Source organism: Talpa europaea (assembly GCF_964194135.1).
Source record: "Talpa europaea genome assembly, chromosome: 7".
NCBI lineage: Eukaryota > Metazoa > Chordata > Mammalia > Eulipotyphla > Talpidae > Talpa > Talpa europaea.
In genome coordinates this window covers 133805546-133830448 of record NC_140074.1, presented here as the reverse complement: position 1 = coordinate 133830448, position 24903 = coordinate 133805546, and the positions used below count along the sequence as shown (strand labels likewise).

Genomic DNA, 24903 nt, shown 5'->3' with positions numbered 1-24903 from the left:
CCTGCTGGTGCTTACACCGTCCACCCCGCCCCAGGCCATTTTTTTTTTCCCAAGTTAAAAGCATTTTTATGGCCCTCTAGATGGCAGTTACTTCTGGATACTTCCTTTTGTCTCTGCCTTCTTCTCCCTCAGGCCTTCCCTGGCCCAGATCTCTGTCCAGGGCGCCAAGTGGCGTCAAGGAGGAGGGAGAGGAATGCGGGGCTGGCCCCTCCAGAGGGGCTGCTGAAAGGTGTGGCCGCTTATCTCCCCTTGCCCTGGGCTGTGGCTGCATCCTCTGGTCTCTACCTGTGAGCGTGTGGCCTGACCCTGTTGTCCGAGGGACTCTAACTTGATTCATTGGGGAAAGCCTCTGACCTAGAATTTTCTCTGAACCACCCCCTACCCTTTCTCTTCTGCCTCCTGACACTTGGTGGCTGGTTATTGTTTCATTTTTTTTTTCTTTTAAGATTTATTTATCTATACATACAAGAACTGGGGTACAGGTACCTCAGAGTTTTGTCACCTCCAGAGTTTTGGGGGGTGAGAGGATTCATCAGAGACAGAATGGGGAACAGAACAGGCAGATCAACTGAAATACACTGTGAGGGGAGCAGCGGGGAGTCAGGAGAGGTCTGCTGCGCCGTGTGGGTAGCTCCTTGGCCGGGGATCAAACTTGCACTGCAGTGGCTGCAGGTAGGTTCATAGGTTGCGTCTTAATAACCCCTTGCGCCACCAGGGAGGTCCCTATTGCTCCTTTTTGAAGCCGAGCCTTGACTCAGCCTGAGCATAGAAAGCATCCGAGCAGTGCTCACGTTCCGCGCCTTGTTTATCTGTACTCTTCCAGGCACTGGCCTGGTGACTCATATGTGGGAGGAGGAACCACGTTATAGGCTTGGGGAATGTTATCCAAGACCGGGACCAACCCGCTTCCCAGGCTCAGCACAGGCCGAGGAGGGGCTCTCAGAATAGATCCCTATGGGCAACAGGCGGCAGCCGGAGCTGCCGGACGGAGCCACATCCTTGCCCGGCCCGGCCCGACTGGGAAGAAGAAACCCCCGACACCAATAGGTCCGGAAAGGGGATGATCGCCCCTGGACAAAATGCTGAGAGCAAGGCCAGTACAAGCCTGTGGACAGAGGTGGGGATTCGAAAGCAACACAACTTTTTACGCTATTTCGGGAGGATTCTAGAACCTTCATGACTTGTCTTTTACCTTTACCCAATAATTATAAGATGGGACAAGGTGTGAGGCCGCAGGGGTGTGAAGAGGGAGAGCAGTTCCCACCCAGAGGTGCCCTGAAAGCCTTCCAGGCCCTAGGGGTGGGGGCCGGAGGGGGCCCATCAGCTGGTCACCGCCATAGACTTGCTGCTCAGGCCGTCCTGTCAATGTAAGTGACAGCTGTGGGGTCCTGGCCCCTGGGCCCTTGGAGGAAGCCGAGGCTCGCCAGCCTTCAGCACCAGGTCTGGGGACGCCTGCCCGAGAAGGGAGGCCGGGAGAAGCCCAGAAGTCGGAAGAGTCACGTCGGGTGCATTGGTTCCCCACCCGCCGCGGCGCAGCCCTCTCTGACCCTGGCTGGAGAGAGGTTCGAGTCCGGCGTGGCCTCGGGAGCTTCTGCTGCTCCGTCCACCCTCGCAGAAAAACAAAAGCGAACAAAACCAGACCCACAAATAAAACAAAAGGCTGAAAACACAAATGTCTGTAATTAAGCTTCGGGATGACGTCCTCTGTCTGTCCAAGCTTCCCCTGTCATGTGTGTCTTCACCCGGCAGCCGCCCCGCACCCCCTGCTGCCCCCGGGCTGTCTGGACACCCCGGCTGTCCCAGAGCTCCCGAGAGGTGGCCCCAGAGGCGACGGCCTTGACCGGATCCCCGGGCGCTCTCCCAGCTGCGCCCCCCCAAGCTGTCAAGGACGCAGGCGGCGGGTGGGGTTCAGCCTGCGAGAGGGGGGCATCTTCCCGGCGGGCGCCAACACCGACACCGGGGTCCCTCGTCCCCGGAGCCGGGGCTCGCGGAGCGCTCACGGAGGCGCGGGTCCAGCGAGGGGCGCAGGCCGCGCGGTCCCCTACTGCCCCCCCCATGGCACCGTCGGGCCGCGGGGCGCCCCTCGGCGGGTTCGGGGCCCGGCTCCGGCACGGGCCGGGGCGGGGCGGGCGAAGCTTCCCGCGGGGGACGGGGCGCCCGGGCCGCGGACGCGCTCTCCGGCGGGGTCCCCGCGCCCCGCGCCCCCGCACCCCGCCGCCCATTGGCTGGCGCCGCGCTCCCGCCCCGCGCCGCCATTGGCCGCCGCGCCCCGCGCCCGCCGCGCCGCTGACATCACGGCCCGGCCCGCCCGGCCCGCCCGGCCCGCAGCCCCGGCCGGTGGTCGCGGCGCCCGGGGCTCCCGCGCCAGAGCCGCAGCGCCGGACGGAGCCGGCGGCCGACGGGGCGCGGCGGCGGGCGCGGCCATGGGCGCCCTGACGAGCCGGCAGCGCGCGGGCGTGGAGGAGGTGGACGTCCCGGCCGGCGCCGTGTACCGCTACCCGCCCAAGTCCGGTGAGGCCGCGCGCGCCCCTCGGGCCGGGCCGGGCGGGCGGGGCGCGCGGGCGCGGGGGGCGCGGGGGGCCGGGCCTGCGCGGGGGGCGCGTGCCCGCGGGGACTGCGGCTCCGGGGGCGGGGTGCCCGCGCGCCCCCCGCGCGCCCCCTCCTCCCCAGCTGCGCGCGCGCGGGGCGGGCTCGGGCTCGGGCTCCGCGCCGGGCACCTGTGCCAGGCGCCGCCGGGCGGTGGGCGCCCCGCGCCGGGCTGGAGCAGCCGCTGGCGCCGCCGGCTGCGCGCGGAGGCCGAGGTGCCGGCGCATCCCTGGCGCGGGGGAGACGCCCGAGGAAGCGTCTGGGGCCGAGACGCTCGGGCATCTGGGTCGGGCGACCCCCGGCCCGCGGCGCGGCGTCAGGGCAGAGCCAGCCCGGGGCCTGGAGCGGGCGCAGGCCGGGCCGGGGCGCGCGGGGCGCGCCTGCTCGCGGGCCCTTCCCGGGGGAGATGCGCGGCCGCGGCCGGAGCCCCCGCCCCGAGGCGGCCGAGCCTTGACAGCGCTGGGGGGAGCGTCCGGGGCGCCCGCACCCCGGCTCCGGCCTGCGGGGGCCGCGCGCTCTGCGCCTGCCTTTTCATTGTTTTTCTGGAGACGTCTGAGGACCAGGGCCCCCCTCCTGGCTTTGGCTTAGGACGGAGAAGGGTTTCGGTGATCGCGGAGCCGGGTCAGCGCTGGGGCGGTGGAATAAAGACGTGCCAAGGCCAGGAGCTGGTTCCCAGCAGTGTGTCCGGTGGGTGCCAGGTGAAGGCAGGGACCAGACACTGAACCCGCACCCTGCGGAGCGTCTGCCAGACTGTGGTTCTCACTGCTTTGCTGCCAAAAAATGAGCCCTGGCGGAGAGGACTATGACGAAGAGCTGTTTTAGAGCTGCCTCGGATGAAGCTGGCCGTCATTAGTGCTTTAATAAAGCCTTAGCTAATTATGGCCGTAGCAAACAGCCATGCATTTTGCTTTTAAATGGACTAAAATATGCACAAGTATTCTTGGATCTCCCCCACCCTCCCAGCACTTAGCTCTTATTGATCCAAATATGGAGCGTGTTTTGCTGAGCTTGGAGTTTTCGTGGAGTTTGCTGCCTCCAAAGAGCTTGTACCCCTCACGCATGGGCTCGTCCCCAAAGGGTAATCCCAGGAGGCTCGTCCCCAAAGGGCAGCGATGCCCGGGTGAGTCTTGGGTGATGATAATACGAAGACAGTGGTGCAAACTAAACCTTCTTAACCAACACTCGATGTCTATGGTCTTCAAGATTTCTCTCCACCAGTCTTTTAAAAGCTTTGCCTAATGGCACCTCATTTTTTGTTTGTTTTTGAAAGATTTATTTATGCATGTAAGAGCTGGGGTGCAGGCCAGAGGTGGGGGGGTGTGTGTGTGTGAGAGGATCCACCAGAGACAGGGTGGGGAGCAGAACAGGCAGATCTACTGAAATACACCGTCGAGGGCAGCAGCAGTGGGTGAGACAGGAGAGGTCTGCTGTGCCATGTGGGCAGCTCCCCGGACAGGGATCAGACTCCTGCTGCAGAGGCTGTGGACAGCTTCATAGGTTGCGTCTTAACCCCTTGCACCACCAGGGAGGCCTCTGGTACCTCATTTTTAACGAGAAGTTTTGTACTAGAGAAATCTTTACAGCAAGTGGGCCGAATGATTTATGTTGAAGGTAAAACACAGAAATAGGAACCAGGATAGTCACGTCCCAGTCAGCAAACCTTTGTGTACTTGAGATGTGCATGATCTTATACAGTGCCCTGGGCCAGAGGCATTGCCCACCCTCCAGCTCATCTTTTTATTTTTTGAGTTTGCATCTAAAGAAGGAATTGGTTATAGGTAATTGGACGGCAGCAAAAGTAGGTGGGGGGAAAAACAAACCAACCGGGATTCCTAAAGCTCGAAAGAGTCATTTCTCTCCTCTGTCCCTGTCCTCCCGGGACGTGCAGTTGGGCTGGGCCGGGGTTGCTGGTGGCTGCACACTTGCAGATCTCCAGCCTTACTCGACAGAGTCAGGTTGCCCTCCACACTGATTGCACCAATTTGATTCCCACCACGTCGTCTGGTCTTTAATTGACCTGGCTCTTTATAGGATAACAATATTTTAGACCTGAAAGGAAGCTGCGAGAGAATTTGGCTCAAGACAACTCCTTTGGCCAGGAAGAACGCGGAGTCCCAGAGAAATGATTCCGTGTGGCCGGAGTCCCTCAGCACATTAGTGCTTTTTCACTGAGCCACCAGCCACTGCTGCTTCATAAGTAATTGAATTTTGAACTCATCCTTGATGATTTTGAGGAGCCAAGGCTGTTCTGCATCAGAATGGAAGCAAAACTCAGGTGATGTGGAGGAATCCGACTGGGTGGATTTCGAGACGTCTCCTTGAGTCCTGGTAGGACAGAGCAAATAGCCCAGTCAGAGCTCTGCAGGTGGCTGACCCCGCCAAGGCCGGCTCACCCTCTGCCCTCTGGACAGGATCTGAATCCCGTCTGTGGAATAAAGTAGTTGTTCCAGAAAGCAGCGCTGTCACCTGTCCCCATGCAACCATCACAGTGTCCAGCAAAAATGGCTTTTCTTTGTTTAGTGTTTTTAAAGAAACCCCTTAGTTTTGTATGCACTTTGAACTGGAAACGTTTAAAAATTATTGAGAACAGCTGATTTCATGTTGGAACTTGGGTTTGTATTTTTAAAAAAAGTAGAGCTAGGTGGAAACACAGTTATTTAGGATGGCTTATTTTTCAAGTAAGTACGACAGCCCCATGGTTCCAAATGTAAAAGAGTGAAAAGGTATCCAGTGAGGATGTTATTCTCAGTACAACTGTTATGGGGCAGCCCCGATACAAAACGGGGTGCCTGGCTGTGGGTCCTCACCCGCGCGCTTAAAAGGACTTATCAATGCTCTACGGCAGGCACACGCGAAAGATTAATAAAAGGCTTATTTACAAGGGAAGGGGAAATGAGGAAATGTACAGCTCAGGGAGAAAAGCGGGAGACAAAGTTTTCAATGAGTCCTACCCGATCCGCCGATCTGGAAACCCAAATGGCGCTCTGAGAGCTGGCCGCCAGCCAGGAGCCGTGAAGCCAGGAGGCGAGCGACAGAGCAAGCCAGCCCAAGGCCCACGTGTTTGGTTTTTATACCCAACCTGGCTGCCCAACTCCACCCTCAGGTCCCAGCCACCTTCCCTTTGGTGGTGACGGGATTTGTCTTTCCCAATGTCCTGATGGCTTTAGTCTGGAGTGGGGGTGGCATCCTCAAAGCCTGTATGGGATTAGCTCAGGACATCCTCTCCCCCTAACACCCCTGCCTCCCCACCCCATCCCGGCTCTTCACCTCCCTGTACATCCCCCCTTTCGCATGTAACTGATTTGATTTCTTTGGGATTCTTCCAGAGTTTCTTTTTTTAAAAAAAGGTTTATTTATGTATATATGAACCGGGGTGTAGGCCAGGGGTGCAGGGGAGGGGGAGGAGTAGAGGATTCACCAGAGACAGAGTGGGGAGCAGAACAGGAGGAGTGACTGAAACACACGGCTGAGGGGAGCAGTGGGCGAGACAGGAGAGGTCTCCGGCTCCATGTGGGTCGGCTCCCTGACGGGGGATCAAACTCATGCTGCAGTTGCTGCCGATAGTTTCATAGTGCTGCTGCTTAACCCTTGTACCATCAGGGAGACCCCAGAGTTTCTTATATAAATACAAGAACATTATTGCTATTTGGAATGTTCTGCACCTTGTTTGTTTTCACTTTCAAGGGATGTTTTTCATATTATCTCCATGCTGGAGAGTTTCTTGGTTCTTTTTTGACAACTGTATAATATTCCTTTGTATGCATATGCCATCATTTTCTAGCATTGCTTCCTATTGAACATTTGGGAGTTTGCTTTTCAACCTTTTACTGTTGCCAGCAGTGCAGCAATGATTAATGTTATACATATGTTCTTAGATGATTTTTAGCTTTGTTAATGAATACTTGATATTAATCGCTTAAGTACAGGAGGTATGGTGGGGGTGCCTTTCTGTAGAGTATTTCTACATTAGCATAGAAAGCTATTTATAGCACTATTCTGCATTTGGTTTTGCCCATGTAAATTTTGAGTTGGAAGCCATACATGCTGTTAAATCCTTCTCGTAGATTTTCACTTCTGGAAGTGAAGATCATCTGTTTAGCAAAGATATGGCTTTACTGAGGTCCTTGTTTTTATGCATGCATGCCCATCTTTTGAAAGAGGTTACCACATTGATAAAAATCTTTTGGCCTGTTTTCTCTATCCAGAAAGAAATAAGGCATACTACAAATATAGCTTAATTCCATACCTGATAAAGCTAGTTTATTTCCCTTTACACATTTGAGCAAATTGGAAAATGGGAGTTTGCACAGGTGTGAAGAGGTAACCCATTATGAAATTTCAGAATGCTAATCAGAGTCCTGAGCAGCTGATGCCATCATTCTCCAAATTATTGTTCCATGGGCATGCACATAAATGCGGATGGTTGGTCCTATGTGCAAGAACAGTGTTTAAAGCTTGGGTAATAAGTCCCCGCCTGTCAATTAATTATAACAGTTTCTTTTAGCTTTCAGGAGCATCAATGTAATAATTGGTTTTGAAAGCAGAACTTTAAAGTCTGGAACCGTTTACAGAGTAAATAGGCAGTTTGATACTTTACGTAAAATTAAGTAGCTTCCTAAAATTAATAGTAAATACATTTAATACTATAAAAAAACAAATGTGGCTCCATTTAAAGATAATCAAGATCAAGAGTTCAAATGCTAGTGCTATTTTTTCACACTTAAACTGTTGTGATTCTCTTACACTAACAATCTCCAATATTTTTGAGAGCAGACTGATTTGCTCCACTTCTTGGTTTTTGTCTTAAGGTTAAGGACCTTTGACTTCCCTACATGATGGTGATCTCTGTTCTTCTGTTCCTTGGCATCTCTTTTCTCTATCACCATGAATGCAGATCATTGCACACCTGCTGTCCATCACATGGTGCCCCTCCAGGCATTTCTGATCCTGCACTCAGTAATTTGGATGCCTGTGGCAAACAGCAAGTCTTCTCTGCCTGGAAGCCCTCCTGTCAACGTGTAATTTGTGATGTGGGTCACCGAAAGGAGCATTAAAATCACAAACCATTTGTTGGCTCATTCATAGTTCTCCAGAGAAACTGAACCAATAGGAGATATATATGTAGGAGAGCTTTATTTTGAGCAATTGGCATGATTGAAATACATGATGTGGGAGCTGGCATGTCTAAAGTTTGTAGGGCAGGCTGGAAACTCAGGCAGGATTTCTGTGTTCCATTGTTGAGGCTGATTTTCTTTTTCTCTGGGGAACCACAGTTATTGCTCTTAAGGCCTTCAATTGATTGGATAAAACGCACTGCCATTATCAAGGGTAATCAATCTCTTCTATCAAAAGTCAACTAATTAGAGATGTTAATCATATCTACAAAATATCTTCACAGCAACATCTAGACTAGCTTTGGGGAAAATATCACATCCTAACCAGGTTGAAATATAAAATTGAACCATTATAGTAACTTCCTGTGTTTTTTTTTTTTTTTAGGAGGCAGTAACTTCCTGTTTTAACTATTCTTTCTAAGTAGGTACTCAGGTTATGTTTTCAGTTGCTAAAATAGTACTCCTGCCGTGGAAACATGTTTAGAAATCTTAAAGTTAATCTTAAAAATCACCATTTAAAAATTATGCTCCTTTTAAAATATTACCTACTGTCAAAGGTAGAATGCATGCATGTGGAAATAAATAAGAATCTAGAATATACCATGACCAAGTGGGATATGAGAAAGAATGCAAGGTTGGCTTAATACCTGACAAACCAATCGATGTTAAGACACCATATTAATAGCACAAAAAAGAAAAATCACACGATCGTCTCACTAGATGCAGGTAAAACATTTGACCCAATCTAATACCCATCAGTGATAAAAAAAAAAAAAAAAAACAACTCTAATGGAATGCAGAAGAGAAAAGAACTTCCTCAACCTGATGAAGGATCTCTATTAAAAAGCCCATCACTAGCATCATTCTTGATGTTGAGATACAGGATGATTTTCTGCTAAGATGAAGAACAACACAGTGCGTCTTTGCCACTAGAGATTCTAACTAGTACAAGAAGGCAAACCGAACACAATTGAAAAAAAACAAAACACAACTTAAGTCATTAAAAAAATGTGAGATTGTAAAGGAAGAAGTAAAACTGTCTTTATCCAAAGATGATATAATCCTACTTGTAGAAAATACCAATGATTCCACACACAAAAAACCTACCAGAACTAATGAGTTAGGAAGGTACAGATACAAGTTCCACATACAAAAATAAATTGTATTTTTATACACAATCATCTGAAAACAGAGGAATCCTATTCCCAAGAACATCAAAAAGAATAAAATTCTCAGGAATAAACTAAGATAAGACTTATACATTGAAAATTCCAAAATGTTGCCAAGATTGATGATTTAACTAAAGAATTTTAAAAAGATCTAAATTAAGGACATTTCATGTTCATTGGTTGGGAGACTCAGTGTTGTTGAGGTATGGGGGCTCTCCATACTAGCCCATAAACTGAGTATAGTTTTTATCAAAATCCCCACAAATAATTTTGTAGAAATTGATCAGCTGGGGCTTCCCTGGTGGCGCAAGGGGTTAAGACGCAACCTATGAAGTTGTCTGCAGCCACTGCAGCACGAGTTCGATCCCCAGCCAGGGAGCTACCCATATGGCACAGCAGACCTCTCCTGACTCACCCGCTGCTCGCCTCAGCTGTGTATTTCGTCAGTCTGCCTCTTCTGTTCCCCACTCTGTCTCTGGTGAATCCTCTCACCCTCCACACCTCTGGCCAGTGCCCCAAAGAAAAACACAGGTCAATGGAGCAGATGTGCAATCCTTGCAAGCCAGATGTGAATCCTTACATTTATGGCCAGTTGGTTTTGATAGGGGCATCAAGCCAATGCCTAGTCTTTTTCTTTCAATGAAACACTCTGGGACAATTGGATATTAACAAGCAAAGAAATAAGAGAAAAAGAACTTGGACCCTTTCTTCGCATCACCAGTAATTAACCCAAGATGGGTCATGGAATGAAAAGGCAACCCATAGCGAGGGAGAAAATATTTTCAAACCATACATATAATAAGGGGTTTCTACCTAGAATATATAAAGAATCTGAATAACTCAAAAACACAGCCCAAGTAAAAGTTGGCAATGGACGTGAGTAGGTGTTTCTCAAAAAAGATATACAAACGGACAGTAAGCACCTGAAAAGATGCTTTACATCATCAGCCACCGGAGACATGTGCGTCAGAGCTGCTATCAGATGGCACTTCACACCCACTAGTGTGGCAAAAACACAATGATGATGATGATGGTGCGTGTTGGTGAGGATGTGGCGAAACTGAAGCCCTGATACCCTGCTGGTGTGAAGGCACCACAGTGCAGCTGCTTTGGAAAACAGTTGGCAGTTCCTGAAATAATTACCGTATGACTCAGCAATTCCAGTCCTAGGTAGGTATATGTCCAAGAAAAATGCGGGAAAGAGTCACAAAAAAACGTGTACACGAACATTCGTGCAGCATTATTCATTGTGGCTAAAAGCTGGGAATAACCCAGATGTCCATCAGCTGATGGACAGAACAACTGATCAATAAGTGTGGTCCAGCCACACAGCAGAGTAGTATTTGGCACTAAAAAGAAATGAAGTCCTGATAACTGCCTCAGCACAAATGAACTTTGGAAACATTACATTAGGTGAGAGAAGCCAGATGCTGAAGGCTGTGTAATCTCATTTACAGGAACTGTATGGGGGAGGTCCGGGAGGGTGAGAGGGGGGGTTTCCCATCTGTAGAGGCAGAAAGTAGATTTAGTGACTGCAGGGATCAGGGAGGCAGTAAGGCGTGCAGCCGGTGGGATTCTTTTTGACGTGATGAGAATGTTCTAGAATTAGATGGTAGCAAATGGTGGCACAGCTCTGAATATACTAAAAACATCATCAGCTCGTATGCTTTGCATAGGCAGCGTATGGTATGTGAGTTCTGTCTCCAGAAACCTGTTTTAGAAATGGATCATTGACCTAAATGCAAGAGCCAGCACTTGAAAACCCTAAAAGAAGATGGAGGAGAAAATACTTGATTTGGATCAGGCAAGGAGTTCTCAGATATAACCCCCAAAGCACAGTCCATTAAAAAAAGTACAATTTTTCAAAATTAAAAATGTGCTTTAAAAGACAACATTAAGATGAAAAGAGAGAGGACCTCCCTGGTGGCCTAAGGAGTCAGTGCTCGCTCCTTGAAGACATCAGCCTGAGCTCGATGCCCGGCCAGGGAGTGACCCACATGGCGCAGCAGACCTCTCCTCTCTCGCCTGCTGCTCCCCTCAGCAGTACATTCAGTAGATCCACCTGTTCTGCTCTCCCATTCTATCTCTGGTGAATCCTCTCACCTCTGTACCCCAGCTCTTGTATGCATAAATAAATAAAAATAAATCTTAAAAAAAAAAAAAACCCACAGCAAGATAACTCTTCCCCCGGCTAGGATGGCTGAAATAAAAAAGACAGACAACACTTGGGTTGGTGGGAACACAGAGAAATTGAAATTTGTGTGTGTTGCTGATGGAAATGTAAAATGGTACAGCCACTTGGAAAAAAGTTTGTGTCTTAAAAAGTTAAACATAAATTTCTGCTTTGCATTTGACATCATGATCCAGCAAGGCCACGCCTATGAGTCCAAAAGAAATGGAGACACAGGGCCTCCCCGGTGGCGCAGCAGGTTGAGCACAGAACTGTGAAGCTGTCCGAAGCCTTGCAGCGCTGGTTCGATTCCCAGCGGGCCAGGGAGATTCCCACATGGCACAGCAGCCCTCTCCTGTCTCGCCCGCTGCTCCCCTCAGCAGTGTATTTTGTCAGTCTGCCTGTTCTGCTCCCTGCTCTGTCTCTGGTGAATTCTCTCACCCTCCCGCGCCTCTGGCCGGTACCCCAGCTCTTGTATAAATAAATAAAATCTTTAAAAAAAAAAAAAAAGAAGAAATGGAGACAAAACCCACGGAGCCCGTGTGCATGTGCTCAGATCTCGCCGGACAGCGCCCCAGACTGAGCTAGTCCAGATGCTCCTTGGGCTTGAATCAAATAAAGGAAGGTCTTGACCACTAAGACCAACAGCGGGTACTTGAGGGCAAGTGACTGTGAAGGCTGCAGGGCTCTGGGGGGGCCGAGGTGGAGAGCCGCGCTGGCCGTGGCCTAGAGGTGGCCAGTGCTCCCATGGGTTCCAAGAACAAGGAGTCGGTGCGTTGACTGGGCTGAGCGTGCACCTGGGAGGGTAGTGAGAGGTGAAGCTTGGGAGGAGGGTTGGAGGCAAAGCTGAGAGGGCCCAAGGGTGGTGTCAGCGGTCGGGGCCAGACTCGAGCGTGGCGCTGTGCATGGCCTGTCGCCGGCTGACCCACCGTCACCAAACCCGCGCTGGGCTGAGGCTGGATGAGGACGCCGGGCACAGAGCACCTTCCTGTGGCTTTGGCGACGATGACAGTTTTTACCCTGGATGACCCAAGGCGCCGTCGACAGAATCAGGAATCTGGAGCAGACAGGCTTTTAGAACGAGTCCCAGATGTCCAGAGCGTGTTGGATTAGACAAGCCCGCCCCTCCCCCAGCCGCAGAGCCCAGGAGCCGGTGACTCCCGAGTGGCTCATGTTGTGCCGCTTTGGCTCCCAACCCCAGCTCGCGCTTTGCCCCACAGTGGGGTCAGCACAGTTCCTGCCTCAATTTCTCCTCCAAATTCCATCCCCACTGAGTACGCACACTACAGATTTCCACCGTCTGTGGGGACACCTGGAGCTGCGTCTACACAGCGGAAAGTCACCCGGAGGGGCGACCGGTCTGTTACCTTCACACGCTTCGGCGGAGCTTGCTGGCTCCTGGGCCCCAACACCAGGCCTCCGGCTCTCTTGCTTTCCTCTCCCCGCCCTCAGCACCCCCAACTTTCAGCCATTCGCTCTTCCCCCTGAGAAGACAAACAGCACAAAGCTACTTGGGTTCCATCAACCAGCACAAGGCCTGCAGCCTTGGGGTGTCACTCTCCACCCCAAGGAGCTCACTATTCCAAAAGAGCCCATTCCAAAGACAGGAGGGTGCCTTCGCTAAGAGGCCTGCTGATGCCTGCTCTGCAGCTCAAGTGCCCTGTATTCCCCCTCCGTTCCGAAGGAAAGTTTACTCCATGAGCGAGGCCAGGACGAGATTCCCAGAGGCCAAGATACGGCAGGTGGTTAAAGAATTGGATCGAAACAAAACTGGGGACAGAGACAAAAACTGCTGAGTGGAGGCTGGAAGGAGAAGCCGGCCTGTGTCCAGAGCCCCGGGCCTCCCCAGCGAAAAGTGTGCGCTGGGCCCACGGCTGGCGGAGCAGCCTCAGGCTGGCATCCAGCTGTGTCTCAAGTGGACCCCGTTCTGACCCCACGGGGGAGACCAGAAGCAGGCGAAAAGAGCCTCCGCAGTGAGCCTGCTAGGGGTGAAGGAGTGAGAAGAGTCTGGAAGGCCCTGGCTGGTCGGCGTCCTGAGAGCAGTCTCGGGGCAGCGGGGGACGCTGCTGGGAAGCTGGAGGAGCTGCCGGGGGTGGGTGGGGGCAGATGGTTAGGGCCGCTGGGACTTGGCGCGTGTGTCTACGTGGAAGAGAAAACACGTTTCGAGAAGATGCAGGTGAGAAGCCGGAGGAGAGGCAGGACTAGAGCCACTGGGAAGGAAGACGTCCCGGCCCTCGGTGAGGTCGCGGCTGGAGGCGGTGGGAGAAGTGCCCAGAGGCCAGCCTGGGCGTGGGGAGGCCGCGTGGAGATTAGGGGAGCTGGGAGGTGCTGGAACTTCTGACAGAGGGGGCTGCGGGAGCCCCCCAAGGAGGAAGGGAGGGGCGGGGGCTGAGGGTGTGAGCAAGGGCCGGCCCCGCTGGGGGGGTCTGGCTCTCCATCCTGTGGACCCGGCCTGGCAGACCAAGGTGTGCTGCCTCCGGAGAGGCAGGTCTGGGGGGAGGTAGCAGGTCAAGTTACTGGGGAAGCAGAATCCTCAATAAGTGATTTAGTAAAGCTCCCTATTTAGGGAAAAAAGTTTAGGGCCTCCCCGGTGGCGCAGCGGTTGAGCGCTGGGTTGTGAAGCTGCCTGCAGCCTCTGCAGCGCCAGTTCGATCCCCGGCTGCTCCCCGGCCACTGGAGGAGGGTCCCACATGGCGCGTGGCGCGCAGACCTCTCCTGCTGCCCGCTGCTCCCCTCAGCAGTGTCCTTCGGTCCCTCTGCCTGCTGTGCTCCCCGCTCTGGCTCTGGTGAATTCTCTCACCCTCCCGCGCTTCTGACTGTACCCAGTGCTTGTATAAATAAATAAAAATAAATCTTTAAAAAAAATCCATTTAAAAAAAAGTTTATCTGTATGTATTTTACATCATTGTTCTTTTTTTACAATATTTGCTTTCTTTTCTGAAGGGTAGTCCACATAGAGTTTGCACCACCCGTTCACCCGCGCACCGCGCCGAGTCCCTTGTGTAAATGCACATGCCCTCCCGCTTTGATCCCTCCCGCCCCCTCCCCTGCAGAGTGTCTCTGATTTATAGTTGTCTGTTTATTTTTTTTTGTTACTATTTTTTCCCTAATGCCTTATTTGGCTCCCCTATATTCCTGCTATAAGTGAAATCATCCGATGTTTTTCTTTTTCCTTCTAACTTATTTCACTGAGCACCATCCCTTCTAGCTCCAGCCATGTTGCTGCGAATGGCATGAGTTTATCTTTTGGGATTGCTGAGTAGTGTGCATTGCATATGTGCCACGTCTTCCTGATCCAGCCAGCTATTCTTGGGCCTTTGGGTTGTGTCCAAGTCTTACCTATTATAACTAGTACTGCAGTAAGCGGAGGGGTGCAGGTGTCCTATTGAATCAGTGTTTGTGTGTCCTTTGGGTAGATCCCTGCGAGTGGAATTGCTGGCTCCGTGTTTAGCAGTGCGAGGACTGTTCCACCCAACTTTCCGCAGTGGCTGGACCAGTTTGCACTCCCACCAGCAGCGACGCAAGTTCCTGGAGAAAAAGATCTTTTATCTCAGAGTCCACAGGGGCAAATTCTAGATGTAGAAACAGTCAAGTTGGAACAAAAATAAATAGGAAGAGCAGGGAATGTCCGTCAGTCAGGGAAGTGGTCAGTGACATCTGGACACTCCATGGGGGCCCAGTGGGGTTCAGGGTCTCCAAGGAGCGCAGGTAGCCCCTGAGTGAAAGTAGCCCGCTAGAGGCCCCGGGTGGGTTACGCTCGTCCTCTCTGTGTGCTTGTTCCCTCCTCTGTGAGGAACCCACACCAGCGCCCCCCACCTCAGAGGCGGCTGTTGGGGAGGACCCCGGCGTCACTCCAACACCGGGGTTGGCCCCAGCGTAGGCACCGGGAGAGATGCTGCAGCCGAGCAGCACGAGGTGGGAAAAAAAGCGAGAAAGCCCAGCCGAGTCCCGGGTGTGTGCGGAGGTGGAGGGAGCCCCGATAAGCCACAGGTCTCCTGCAGTCGAGCAGGTCACGTCTAAAATTACATGCTGGTCCGTATCGAATTTTTCGGTCAAAGGTGTGGATTTCTTGAATATTGTTGTTAATTTAATAAAAACACAAATAACAGAAGCACTGGCGTTGAGGGGCGCAAAGGGGGTGTGATGTAAAGATTAAAGTTGTTGAAATGTCGTGTGGATGAAGATTTTGCAAAGATGTGAGGACGATAGGATTCCCACCTTCCTTTCCCATATTTAATTTTACACGGCATTTTTTAAAGATTTATTTATGCATACAAGAGCTGGGGTACAGGCCAGAGGTGCAGGGGGTGAGAGGATTCACCGGAGACAGAGTGGGGAGCAGAACAGGCGGATCCACTGAAATACACTGCTGAGGGGAGCAGCGGGCGCAGCAGGAGAGGTCTGCTGTGCCATGTGGGTGGCTCCCTGGCTGGCCGGGGATCAAACTCGTGCTGCAGAGGCTGCGGATTGCTTCCTAGTGCGGTGCTTAACCCCTAGCACGACCAGAGAGGCTCCCTGGATTTTTTTTTTTTTTTTTGAGTGAGAGAGTGGGGTCTTGAGTTATCCTGAGAAGCTCAAGTTCATTGATTTCTGTTTTATCAACACAGTCTTAGAAAATGACATTTGATTGCTAGCTGTTATTGGTGCTGGTGTGATGGCATTGATTTTACAATAGTTGTTTTTTCCTCCCACTTGGTTAAAAAAAATATTATGTAAACACAGAGTCAAATAAGGTCATTTCTTTCTTGATCTCGAGTTTTCAAAAGATTCCTTCTTATACAGAGGTGTTCATTTTTTCCAGGCAGGCCAAGCTTTAAGAGATCTTGTTCTCATTTTATTAACGAAAGGAGCTTTGGTTTGTTTCTGGTTGTACAAATAACAGGCGTCCACTTAGAGAACCGACCAACAAACTAAACCCACCAAAGCCATACCAGAAAAAAATTAAAAGATGACAGTAAAAATAAGATGAAGTCCCTCCACCCAGAGCAAAGCCCTGGTCCACCTTCTGGTGAATGTGCCTGTGGCAGCAGGACCTCTCCTGGTCTGTGCCATCTCGCCCATCACACAGGCTGCGATGCCCACGCATCAGAGGTGGGTAGCCTCACCCCTGCGCTGCCCCAACCTGTACCTCTTGCCTTGTGAATTATATTATTGTCGGCTGCGTAGCATTCTGTCACTGATCTGTGAGAACGAGTTCCCAGAGGTGGACCTTTATCCAGAGTCCTTGAGGTGAGATCTCAGACAGCGCTGGGTGCTCAGGTCCTGGCATCTGGCCTGAGTGTGGAGCCTGTGTCTTGAGCAACACATAAGGGCCTTGTTGCTCGAAAGTCTGGGGGGTTCCAGACACTACGGGTAGTGCCAGGCTTTGCCTGGTGTTTTCGAAAGTTGTGCGGGTCGCCTGTGTTGAGAACAGGGCAGGCTCCTAAGTGCTCGCCTGGACCCGGAGGCCTTTGGTCTGGAGAACACCACGCTGAGCAGGCAGTCCGGGTCCGCCTCAGTCTGATTCCTCGGGGTGCATATTTTATCTCAGACAGAGAGGCTCTGCCTTGGACTTCGGAGCCCGTGTCCCCCATCAGACATCCGGAACACAACATTGACAGTTCCTTGGTGGCCGCATAGCGCTCTGTCCACTGAGAACACTTTGGAGAAGTAAAGGATCTGTTTTACAATTCTCGCTTGCCTTTGCCGGAGAGAAAACAAGAGCTGGGCTTTGTCTGGCTGGCAGTGCCGTCAGGTGCCCGGTCGCCCTTCCCATTACAGCGAGGGGAAGGGAAGGCCAGGGGACGCGCCCCCGAAGCCCCCTCCGGCTCCTCCGCGTGGGTGAATGTGCGCGTATCGGGAGGGCGAGCAGGGAGACCGTCTTATCATGGTCTTCGGTTTCCTGCAAATCCTTAGGGTTTTAAAACTGTGCCCGCGTGTGCTCGTGCGTCCGGCTGGCTCCTCGGGCTTCTGTCCTGCTGGGCACCCCTCTGCCGTCTTTCGGGGTGGGGGGGCTTGGGGATGGACCGTTCACTCATTATTAAGGGTGTTAGTGTTCAGAACAAAACTCTGTTCTTGTTCTGTCTCGACCTCTCCGTGTATCCCCGGGGTGTCTGCAAGAGGAGCTTCTCCCCTCGTACTCTGATACAAGACACGCCGGTCTCCTGCCGGACGCTGCCCCCCAGACCTGGAAAGGGTCCTCCCGGGGGCCCTGGCCCCTCCGTGGGAAACGGCCCTTGGGTATCACAGTGTGGGTGCTGGCCTGAATTCATGTTGCCTTTTACTTTTGGATTTTAGGGCTTGCTTTAAAAATGTTCTAATTTGGGGCCTCCCTGGTGGCGCAAGCGGTTAAGACTCAACCTATGAAGCTGTCCACAGCCTCTGCAGCACAAGTTCAATCCCTGGCCAGGGAGCTACCCACAGGGCGCAGCAGACCTCTCCCGTCTCCCCGCTGCTCCCCTCCGCAGTGGATTTCAGTCAAGCCTCCTGTTCCCCACTCTGTCTGTGGGGAATCCTCTCACCCCCCACACCTCTGGCCTGTACCCCGGCTCTTATATGCATAAATAAATAAATCTTTAAAAAAATAAAAATGATTATGATTAATCATAAATCTAATTTTATGATTATGTGAAATATTTGTGACTCCAGTGTTCGTTATACAAAACAACACTCGAAGAAATCGACCGTCTAGCCCCGCACCCCCACCTTGTCCCTCCCTCTCCTGTGGGCAACCATCTTATCAAAAAATGGATGATTTATCCTCCACGGCTTGTTTTTAAAGCGTTCCAGGGTGAGTGCCCGTCGTCACAGCCCCTCTCCCGCGTGCAGCCGCTGGACGTGATGGCACGCCGGCCCGTTGCTCATGTGTTTTGCTATGTGGGATATTTTGTTTGCCCCCCCGCCCCCGGGTGTAGATTTTGGAGTTTAGGGAGGGTCATTGCTCCTGGTCGTCGCTTGTATTTCCTCTTTCTCGCTAGCCGGGCTCTCTCTCGCGGTTGGTTTCCTGCAAGGAGCCGCAGTGGAATAACCCACCATCCCTCACTCACCCGTGCCGTCTCCCAGGGTGGCGTCCCGTGCTGGCTCCCTGGGCAGACGGTCCACCTTCCCGAGTGCCCCCCCCCCCGCTCTCTCCCCAGCGAGCTGCACTTTCTTGCTTAGCCCAAACGGTCACTCCCTGCAGGCCTCTCCCCGGGGCCACCACTCGGTCCCGCTCCGGCTAAGGTCCTGTCTTGTCCTCAGCGCTGGCCTCTGGCCCTGGTATGTCCCGGCAGGGGTTGCGAGGGTGCTGGGTCTGAAGTTGATTCTCTCGTAGGCTCCCCAGCACGAGCTCAGGAGGTCTTCTTTCTTCACAGCACGTATTTCTGTTGAAAACCTGACGGCACTGTGATGTTCAGTGTAATTAGTTTGATATTTTGGTCAGAGGAGCCTTTCTCCCTTTATACCGGACTCACATCAGTGACTATCATCCTGGGTCCTCCCACGTGGATTTCCCCCCTTGACACTTGCTTTTATTGTGGCAAAAAAGACATGACGCTGAGCTTAGCATCTTCGCCTCCATTGAGGCTACAGCTCAGTGATGTTAAGGCCTCTAGACTTTTTTCTTCCTGCAAAACTGGACTCTGCCTGTTCAACCCCAGCCCCCCTCCCGCCCGCCCAGACCTCCTGTCTGACGTCTGTGTCGGGGCGTCTGTGTGTGTGTAGCGTGTCCGCCTGTCTCCCAGCTTTGTGGAGATGATGGATGTGTGAACTGTCTGTGCCCGACCTCAGATGTGCCTCCCCACAGTCCACAAAGAATCCTAAATATACGTCTTGGCTAAGAAATCATAGCTAAGTAATAATGGAAAACTCGCAGCTTATCTGCTCATCATATATTTTTTTCCTTAGTAAATAGGCCAAGAAGTAGTTTGGTAGGTTCTTTTCCCCACCATGTCTGATTCTAGAGCACTGTTCATGCTAAAAAGTAAACAATCCACAAGTGGCCCAGAGGCATTTTTCCAGGAAGCGTGAGTGTCCCTGTTGGGTGCTGCTGCCTGCTGAGGTGGCCGTGGTAGCTGGCCCACTGGTCCCTCTGGACACCTGGGCGAGTGGACAGTCACCGGGGCTGCGGCGGCCGATGTGCTCTGTGTGGGGCAGTTATGAGCTGGATCCATTTCCAAGACAGGAAAAGGCAAAATTGTGGTTGTCTGAAATTTATTTTTTCCCTTTTAACTGATTTATGTTTTGTGTGTACTGAGGAGACCAGCTTTTTAAAGGAACTGACACCCATTCACTACAGAAATGAAAAATCACTCACTTTTCATCTGTGAATTATTGCTCCTAATTTTAGATCTTTGTGGATTGGCGCTTTTGATTGCACTTGCAAGGCGGAACTGCAGCGAGCTCTGTAGCGCTGCTGGTGTTTGGTAGTAGGATGGCAAGGAATAAAAGCCATTCCCAGTAGATCTCTGTCCCCTTCTCGAGCCCAGCAGTCCCCAGGTCACTTTCGAGGACCAGGCTGACTGTGGGTGTCACTGTCCCCACCTGCCCCGGGTGCAGCTGCAGAGAGCACCCTGCTTCTCCCCACCCGCTCCTTAGTCACGGTTTGGGCATCCATCCGTGTAAAATCTTCAACTTCTCATTTCTCCTAATGTGTGATAAAAAGCTCATTTTGGATGCGCAGAAAACATATTTTACTGCGCTTCAGCAGGGAGTGGCTTAAGTCCTTTGAGATGGCTGCTGCTGCTCAGGCACCCCTCTCTGCAGATCGTGTACCCAGGGAAGGGGCCAGCGAGCAAGACACGAGTCACCACCGCCCGCTGCTCGGCCGAGCGGCCCGTGTGCTGCGGGGCTGGCAGCGTCGCGGCTCCTCCGCACTGCTTTGATTTCACGGCTGTTACTCTCACACAGTGTTCCCATGATTGCTGTTTAATTAAAGCCTTGCCTCACTTTGTGGTGAGTGATTTTTATCTCCTTATTTTGTGTCTCTAGACTAAGGCTCCTTGTGTGGAAAACCCAAAAGCAAATGTTTGGTTCAGTTGTGCTGGGAGAGTTTTCTGTCCTGTCTTCCTTCCTTGGGCTGGACCTCATTTTTACGAGTGTACTATAAATCTGCAACAAGAATGGGAACTGGGGGACCTTCCTGGTGGTGAAGGGATGAAAGTCTCAGTGCTGTCAAGCTGTCGCCAGCCACTGCAGCATGAGTTCGATCCCCAGCCAGGGAGCTACCCACATGGCACAGCAGACCTCTCCTGTCTTGCCCGCTGCTCCCCTCAGCAGTGGATTTCAGTCCGTCTGCCTGTTCTGCTCCCCACTCTGTCTCTGATGAATCCTCTCACCTTCTGCACCTCTGATCTGTACCCCAGGTCCTGTATGCATAAATAAATAAAAATAATGGGAACTGGTTTGGGGTATCTTCACCCCAGCTCCGTATCACATAAACCTTGCACTGCCATGTTGCGGATTCTCTGAGTTAACCCAGAAATAGGGGAGCTAAGACGCCCCAGCTCGGCCTTGCCTTCCCTGAGGGTGAGATCACGGATGTTTGGGTAAAGAGGCATCCGATTAACCATCCAAGTGGGGAGTCTCCCCGATGGGCTTCTCGGTGTCCTCTAAGTCTCCCCTGGTGACTTTGGGACCATCGCGGGCTGGCTCGGTGCCTGGGTCTGCAGGCAGAGGCGGGGAGTTGGACCCCTGACTGCTGGGTGCATCTAGTGGGGGTCGGACAAGCCCCTGCCTCCTGGCTGTGGGGGGGGGGGGGCGGGGCAAGGAGTCCTGCCACTCCTGACACCGCAGCCTTGGCCACTAGCTCTGCGAGTGAATTTGAGACAGGGTGTGTGTGTGTGTGCGCGCACATGCATGTGTGTACCCCTCTTTCATTGCACTCAACGGTAGTGCTGCTGAACTCCATGACCCGCGGGGACTGGTGGTGAGCACAGGCACCATGTGTTATTTACATTCCCATTTTCCTGCGAGCCAAGTGAGGGTGATGGGTGTGGCACTGAGCGGTACTAAGACTTCTGAGTGAGGATGTAGGCTGGATGATGAGGATCTAGGCAAAGAAAGGCGTGTGCATGCATGTGTGCGCACCCAGTGTATATGTATGTGCCTGGTGCGGACATATGTGTGCATGCATGTACATGTGGACACGTGTGGCATGTGCATGTGTGTGTGCACACTGATACCTGCAGTGCAGATTCCTGAGCACACTGTGGACAGAGACCAACTCTTTCAAGTTTCGGGGCAAACCGGGACAACACACATCTCTGTGCACAGAAGCGTGTGGAACCCCTGGGCCTGCGGCTGGTGGTGCAGCGGAGGCCAGCTCCCGGCTCCCACTAGGACTGTCAAAAGGAAAGTGCTGTCTAGCTCACGTCTGGGGGCCTGGGTGTCCCCGCGGTGATTCTGCCTATTCTGCGCCGTTGTCCGGAGTCAAGAGAAGCCAACGGCCTGGGGGAGGACATGCTGGGTTGTTGGAATGGCTGGCGCTGCTTAGCGTCGTCTCCTGACTTGGGTTAATTTGTGTGATTTTTCTGTCTCCTTCTCTAGGCAGCTATTTTGCCAGCCACTTCATTATGGGAGGAGAGAAGTTTGACTCCACGCACCCCGAAGGGTACCTGTTTGGAGAGAACAGCGACCTGAACTTCCTGGGGAGCAGGCCAGTGACGGTATGGTTCCCAGTGGGCGGCGCAGCCCCTTCAGACAGTCCTAGGAAAATGAGATTGTTGCCGCTGGTTCAGCGGTGTCGGAGCTGAGTTGAGAGGGCCCCGGGAGCCTGGCCGCGCCCCTTTGGTGGAGCTGCCCACGGGAAGGCTCAGAAAAGGGGGCCCTGCCTGCCCTCTCCAGCCTGCACGCTGTCACCTCCCACACAGAAGCTTTTATTTCTTCCTCTCTTCCTCTGTTTATCGTCCGCCTTCCCCTTCACAGTGCAATTTCCCAGGGCAAAGACTGTGTGGCTGCTGCATCCCAGCATCTAGGGCAAAGCCTGCTGGGAGTGACAAGCCCATAACAAGATCAGTTGAATGATGACTGGAAAGTGTCCTTGGAGCAGAGCAGATAGCCGACTCTGTCTCGGTTCATTCAGCTCGTTCCTTAGATTCTTCTGGAACTTCTCTGCCCCCAGCCTGAGACTCTGTGGCGGTATCGGCCAGGCGGCTGGGGGGACTGCTGTGCGCTAAGGAAGGTCCTAGAGAATTTTCAGTTATTCTGGTCTCCATGCAGACGCCTCACAGAGGGTTTATTGTTAGTCCAATTTGTAAGTGAGGGCGCTGAGGCCACAGGGCAGTCCCTGCAGGTGCATTCCCACATGGCACGCGTCCCGGGCGCCGTTCTGAGTGCTTTGTGCAAACATTTCCCAGCGTCGCATAACTAGATCTGCCTGGCCGCGGTCAGTGGCCTTTCCACGGCTTCTCTTGGCTTCGAGGTCTCCTGCCTGCCTCCAGAAGCTCCCAGGTGAGTGGAGCAGACAGAACGGAGGACCAGGACACATGGAGGGGAGATGGCGGCAGGGGCAGAGCCCGCAGAGGAGAAAAGGAGGGGCGAGCCGTGCTGGTGTTGGGGGGCAGCGTGGGGCCGGCGCTGAATCGAGGCCGGGGGGGCGAGGGCCTTGCCAGGAGCCCGCCCAGAGTGCCGGCCCAGGAGGCCTCCTGGGTCTCGGATCGTGACACCGAGTGCCAGGCGCTGTGCTGGGAGGGGGTCGGCACCTCCCTGGCGCAAACCCGGAAGCCGGGCCAGAGGGCGTTTCCTGATGGCAAAACAAGGCGGAAAGGCAGGCGGGCCGCCCCCCTCCAGAGGTTTTTGACTCATGTAGGTTAGGGGGGATAGTTAAGATGGTAGGCAGATAAAGGACCTGGAGTCATACTTGTTTGTTTTTTTATTTTGAAGGAAGATGAGCCTGGTGACTGTCTTCCATTCTGAGCTTGAATTTAAAAATGGTATTTTGTTGTTGGTTTCCTCCTCCTGTCTGGAGTGAGTTCTGCTTCTGAGTCCAGCAGCTCTTTTCAAAACGCCAGGTCCTTAACCCTTCACGGTGCAGATCCCAGCTCATCGGCCAGTGTCCGCCTCTCATCTGGCTGCTGCTCCTCGGCAGCGGGAGCAGAAAGACCTTCTTTCCTCCCAGAGCCACGTTTCCCTCCCGCAGCAGCTCGCGGTGGAATCAGCCCTCCTGGCAGGGACTTGCCACCGGCCCGTCTCCCCTCTCTCTCTCTCTCCTCCGTGACAGCCACTATAGTTTAGATGTTTTCAATGTTTTTGCCTCTTTAGGCCAGAAAGATGCTTTTAAAGCCGAGAACGGCCTCTCCGGGCTCAGGGGAGCGCTCTCTGACGGGGCGGGCTTCCCAGGTTTAATTGCCTTGTTTACGTTTCTCCGGGCCTGCACCGCAAGCTCTTCCTGAGGCCTTGACCTCGAGTGGGAGGCCTTTCCCCAAAGGAACATCAGCCTTGGACTTGGGGTCACTGTTTGCGGGTCGTGGGCACCAAGCACACTCAACGGCGCGGAGGTTCTCAGAAGATATAGTCTCCCCATGTCCAAGAGCAAACCAGGGCGACTTCAAGCAGGTGGTGCGGTGCCAGGACCAGCGGGGGTGCCCCCTCCCTCCTTCCTAGCCCCCTGACTTGGCTCACTGGCCTCGGGCCCTGGGGCTGGTTTTCCTCGACAGGTGAGCAGACCAAGGCCAGGAGTTGAAGCAAAGGCTCCTGTGTGACTGACTCGGGGTTTGAACCTGGTGGTGCAGCTGCGGGACCCGGCCTCCCTCCCCGCTGCCAGCTCAGGGTCCCATGCCCCTACCGCGGGCCTGTCTGGGCGGGTCACCCGGTGCAGCGTGTGAGCCGTGCACAGGGATCCGGAGGTGACCGTGGTGGTGATGCGTCCCCCGCAGGGGCTCCGAGGCTTCTCTCGGTGTGTAATTCCATCGCCGGCCTGAGCTCTGGCCGTGGCCGCCACTGCCCACGGTGCCTGTTTGGGGCAGGCCAGTGATGAAGGCTGACTTGACGCTCGGCCCACGGAGCCTCGACTCCCTAGGGACGCGGCGCTGGCTCGGGTGACAGTCTGGGCATCAGGTGGCAGAGGAAGGGAACAGCCTTTTAAAAAGAGCTCTGGGGCGAGCAGATCCCTTTTCCCCAGAGAGTGGAGACGGGGCGAGGCGCGTTGAAATACGTTGTATGAAATAGCGATGCCGTCGACTTCCTGGCTGCTGGGACTTGCGGTTTCTCCTGCCCCCTCTGAATGATCAGACTCCCTGGTGTCACTGGCCTAAGTTGGTGCCCAGGGGCCTGCTGCCAGCCTGGTAAACTTGGTCCTTCGAAGCCAAGTTTACTAGCAAGTCTTCAGAGTCAGATTTAAAAGACTAGATTGTATGTATCTGTAAATGATGCTTAAAGAGAGGTTGGAATCAAGTTTTATTTGCATCTTTGCTGTTACGCTCTGAACTCAGCCAGGCTCTCACTCGGCTCAGCTCGCGAGTGACCACTGTCAGGCGGGGGGTTCAGTGTTAGGTTGGGCAGGTTGCCATGGGCCCACCAGGTGGGGCAGGGGCCAGGTAAGCTGCCTGTGCTGATCTTGCAGCTTGATTATTTCTGCAGACACCAGGAGTTCTAGGTAGAGAGAGTAGACACTAGTTTTGTTGTTGTTGTTTTTAAAGATTTATTTATTTATACAAGAATGGGGGTACAGGCCAGAGGCCTGGGAGGGTGAGAGAAATCACCAGAGACAGAGCAGGGAGCAGAACAGGCGGATGAACGGAAGCACTGCTGAGGGGAGCAGCAGGCGAGACAGGAGGGGTCTGCCGCGCCATGTGGGAATCTCCCCGGCCAGCTGGGATTGAAACTGCACTGCAGAGGCTGCGGACAGCTTCACAGCGCTGCACTCAACTCGCTGTGCCACTGGGGAGGCCCAGCACCGATTTTTAAGTCT

At 53.2% G+C, this 24903-nt stretch overlaps 1 protein-coding gene across 7 annotated transcripts in view; it reads left to right on the top strand.

The window, feature by feature from the left end:
- Positions 1–2423: 2423 nt before the first annotated feature.
- The window catches only part of RNF157 (ring finger protein 157), a gene marked incomplete at both ends in the record, with an annotated part of 62326 nt that continues 39846 nt past the window's right edge, over positions 2424–24903 (top strand). For 6 of the 7 annotated variants that reach the window (XM_084238256.1, XM_084238252.1, XM_084238250.1 and 3 more), the window contains 2 exons: positions 2424–2511; positions 21543–21661. In XM_084238256.1, coding sequence (XP_084094382.1) covers positions 2424–2511; positions 21543–21661 — 207 coding nt within the window. The remainder of the gene's footprint in view (positions 2512–21542; positions 21662–24903) is intronic. The other variant, XM_084238254.1, reaches the window with a different exon arrangement.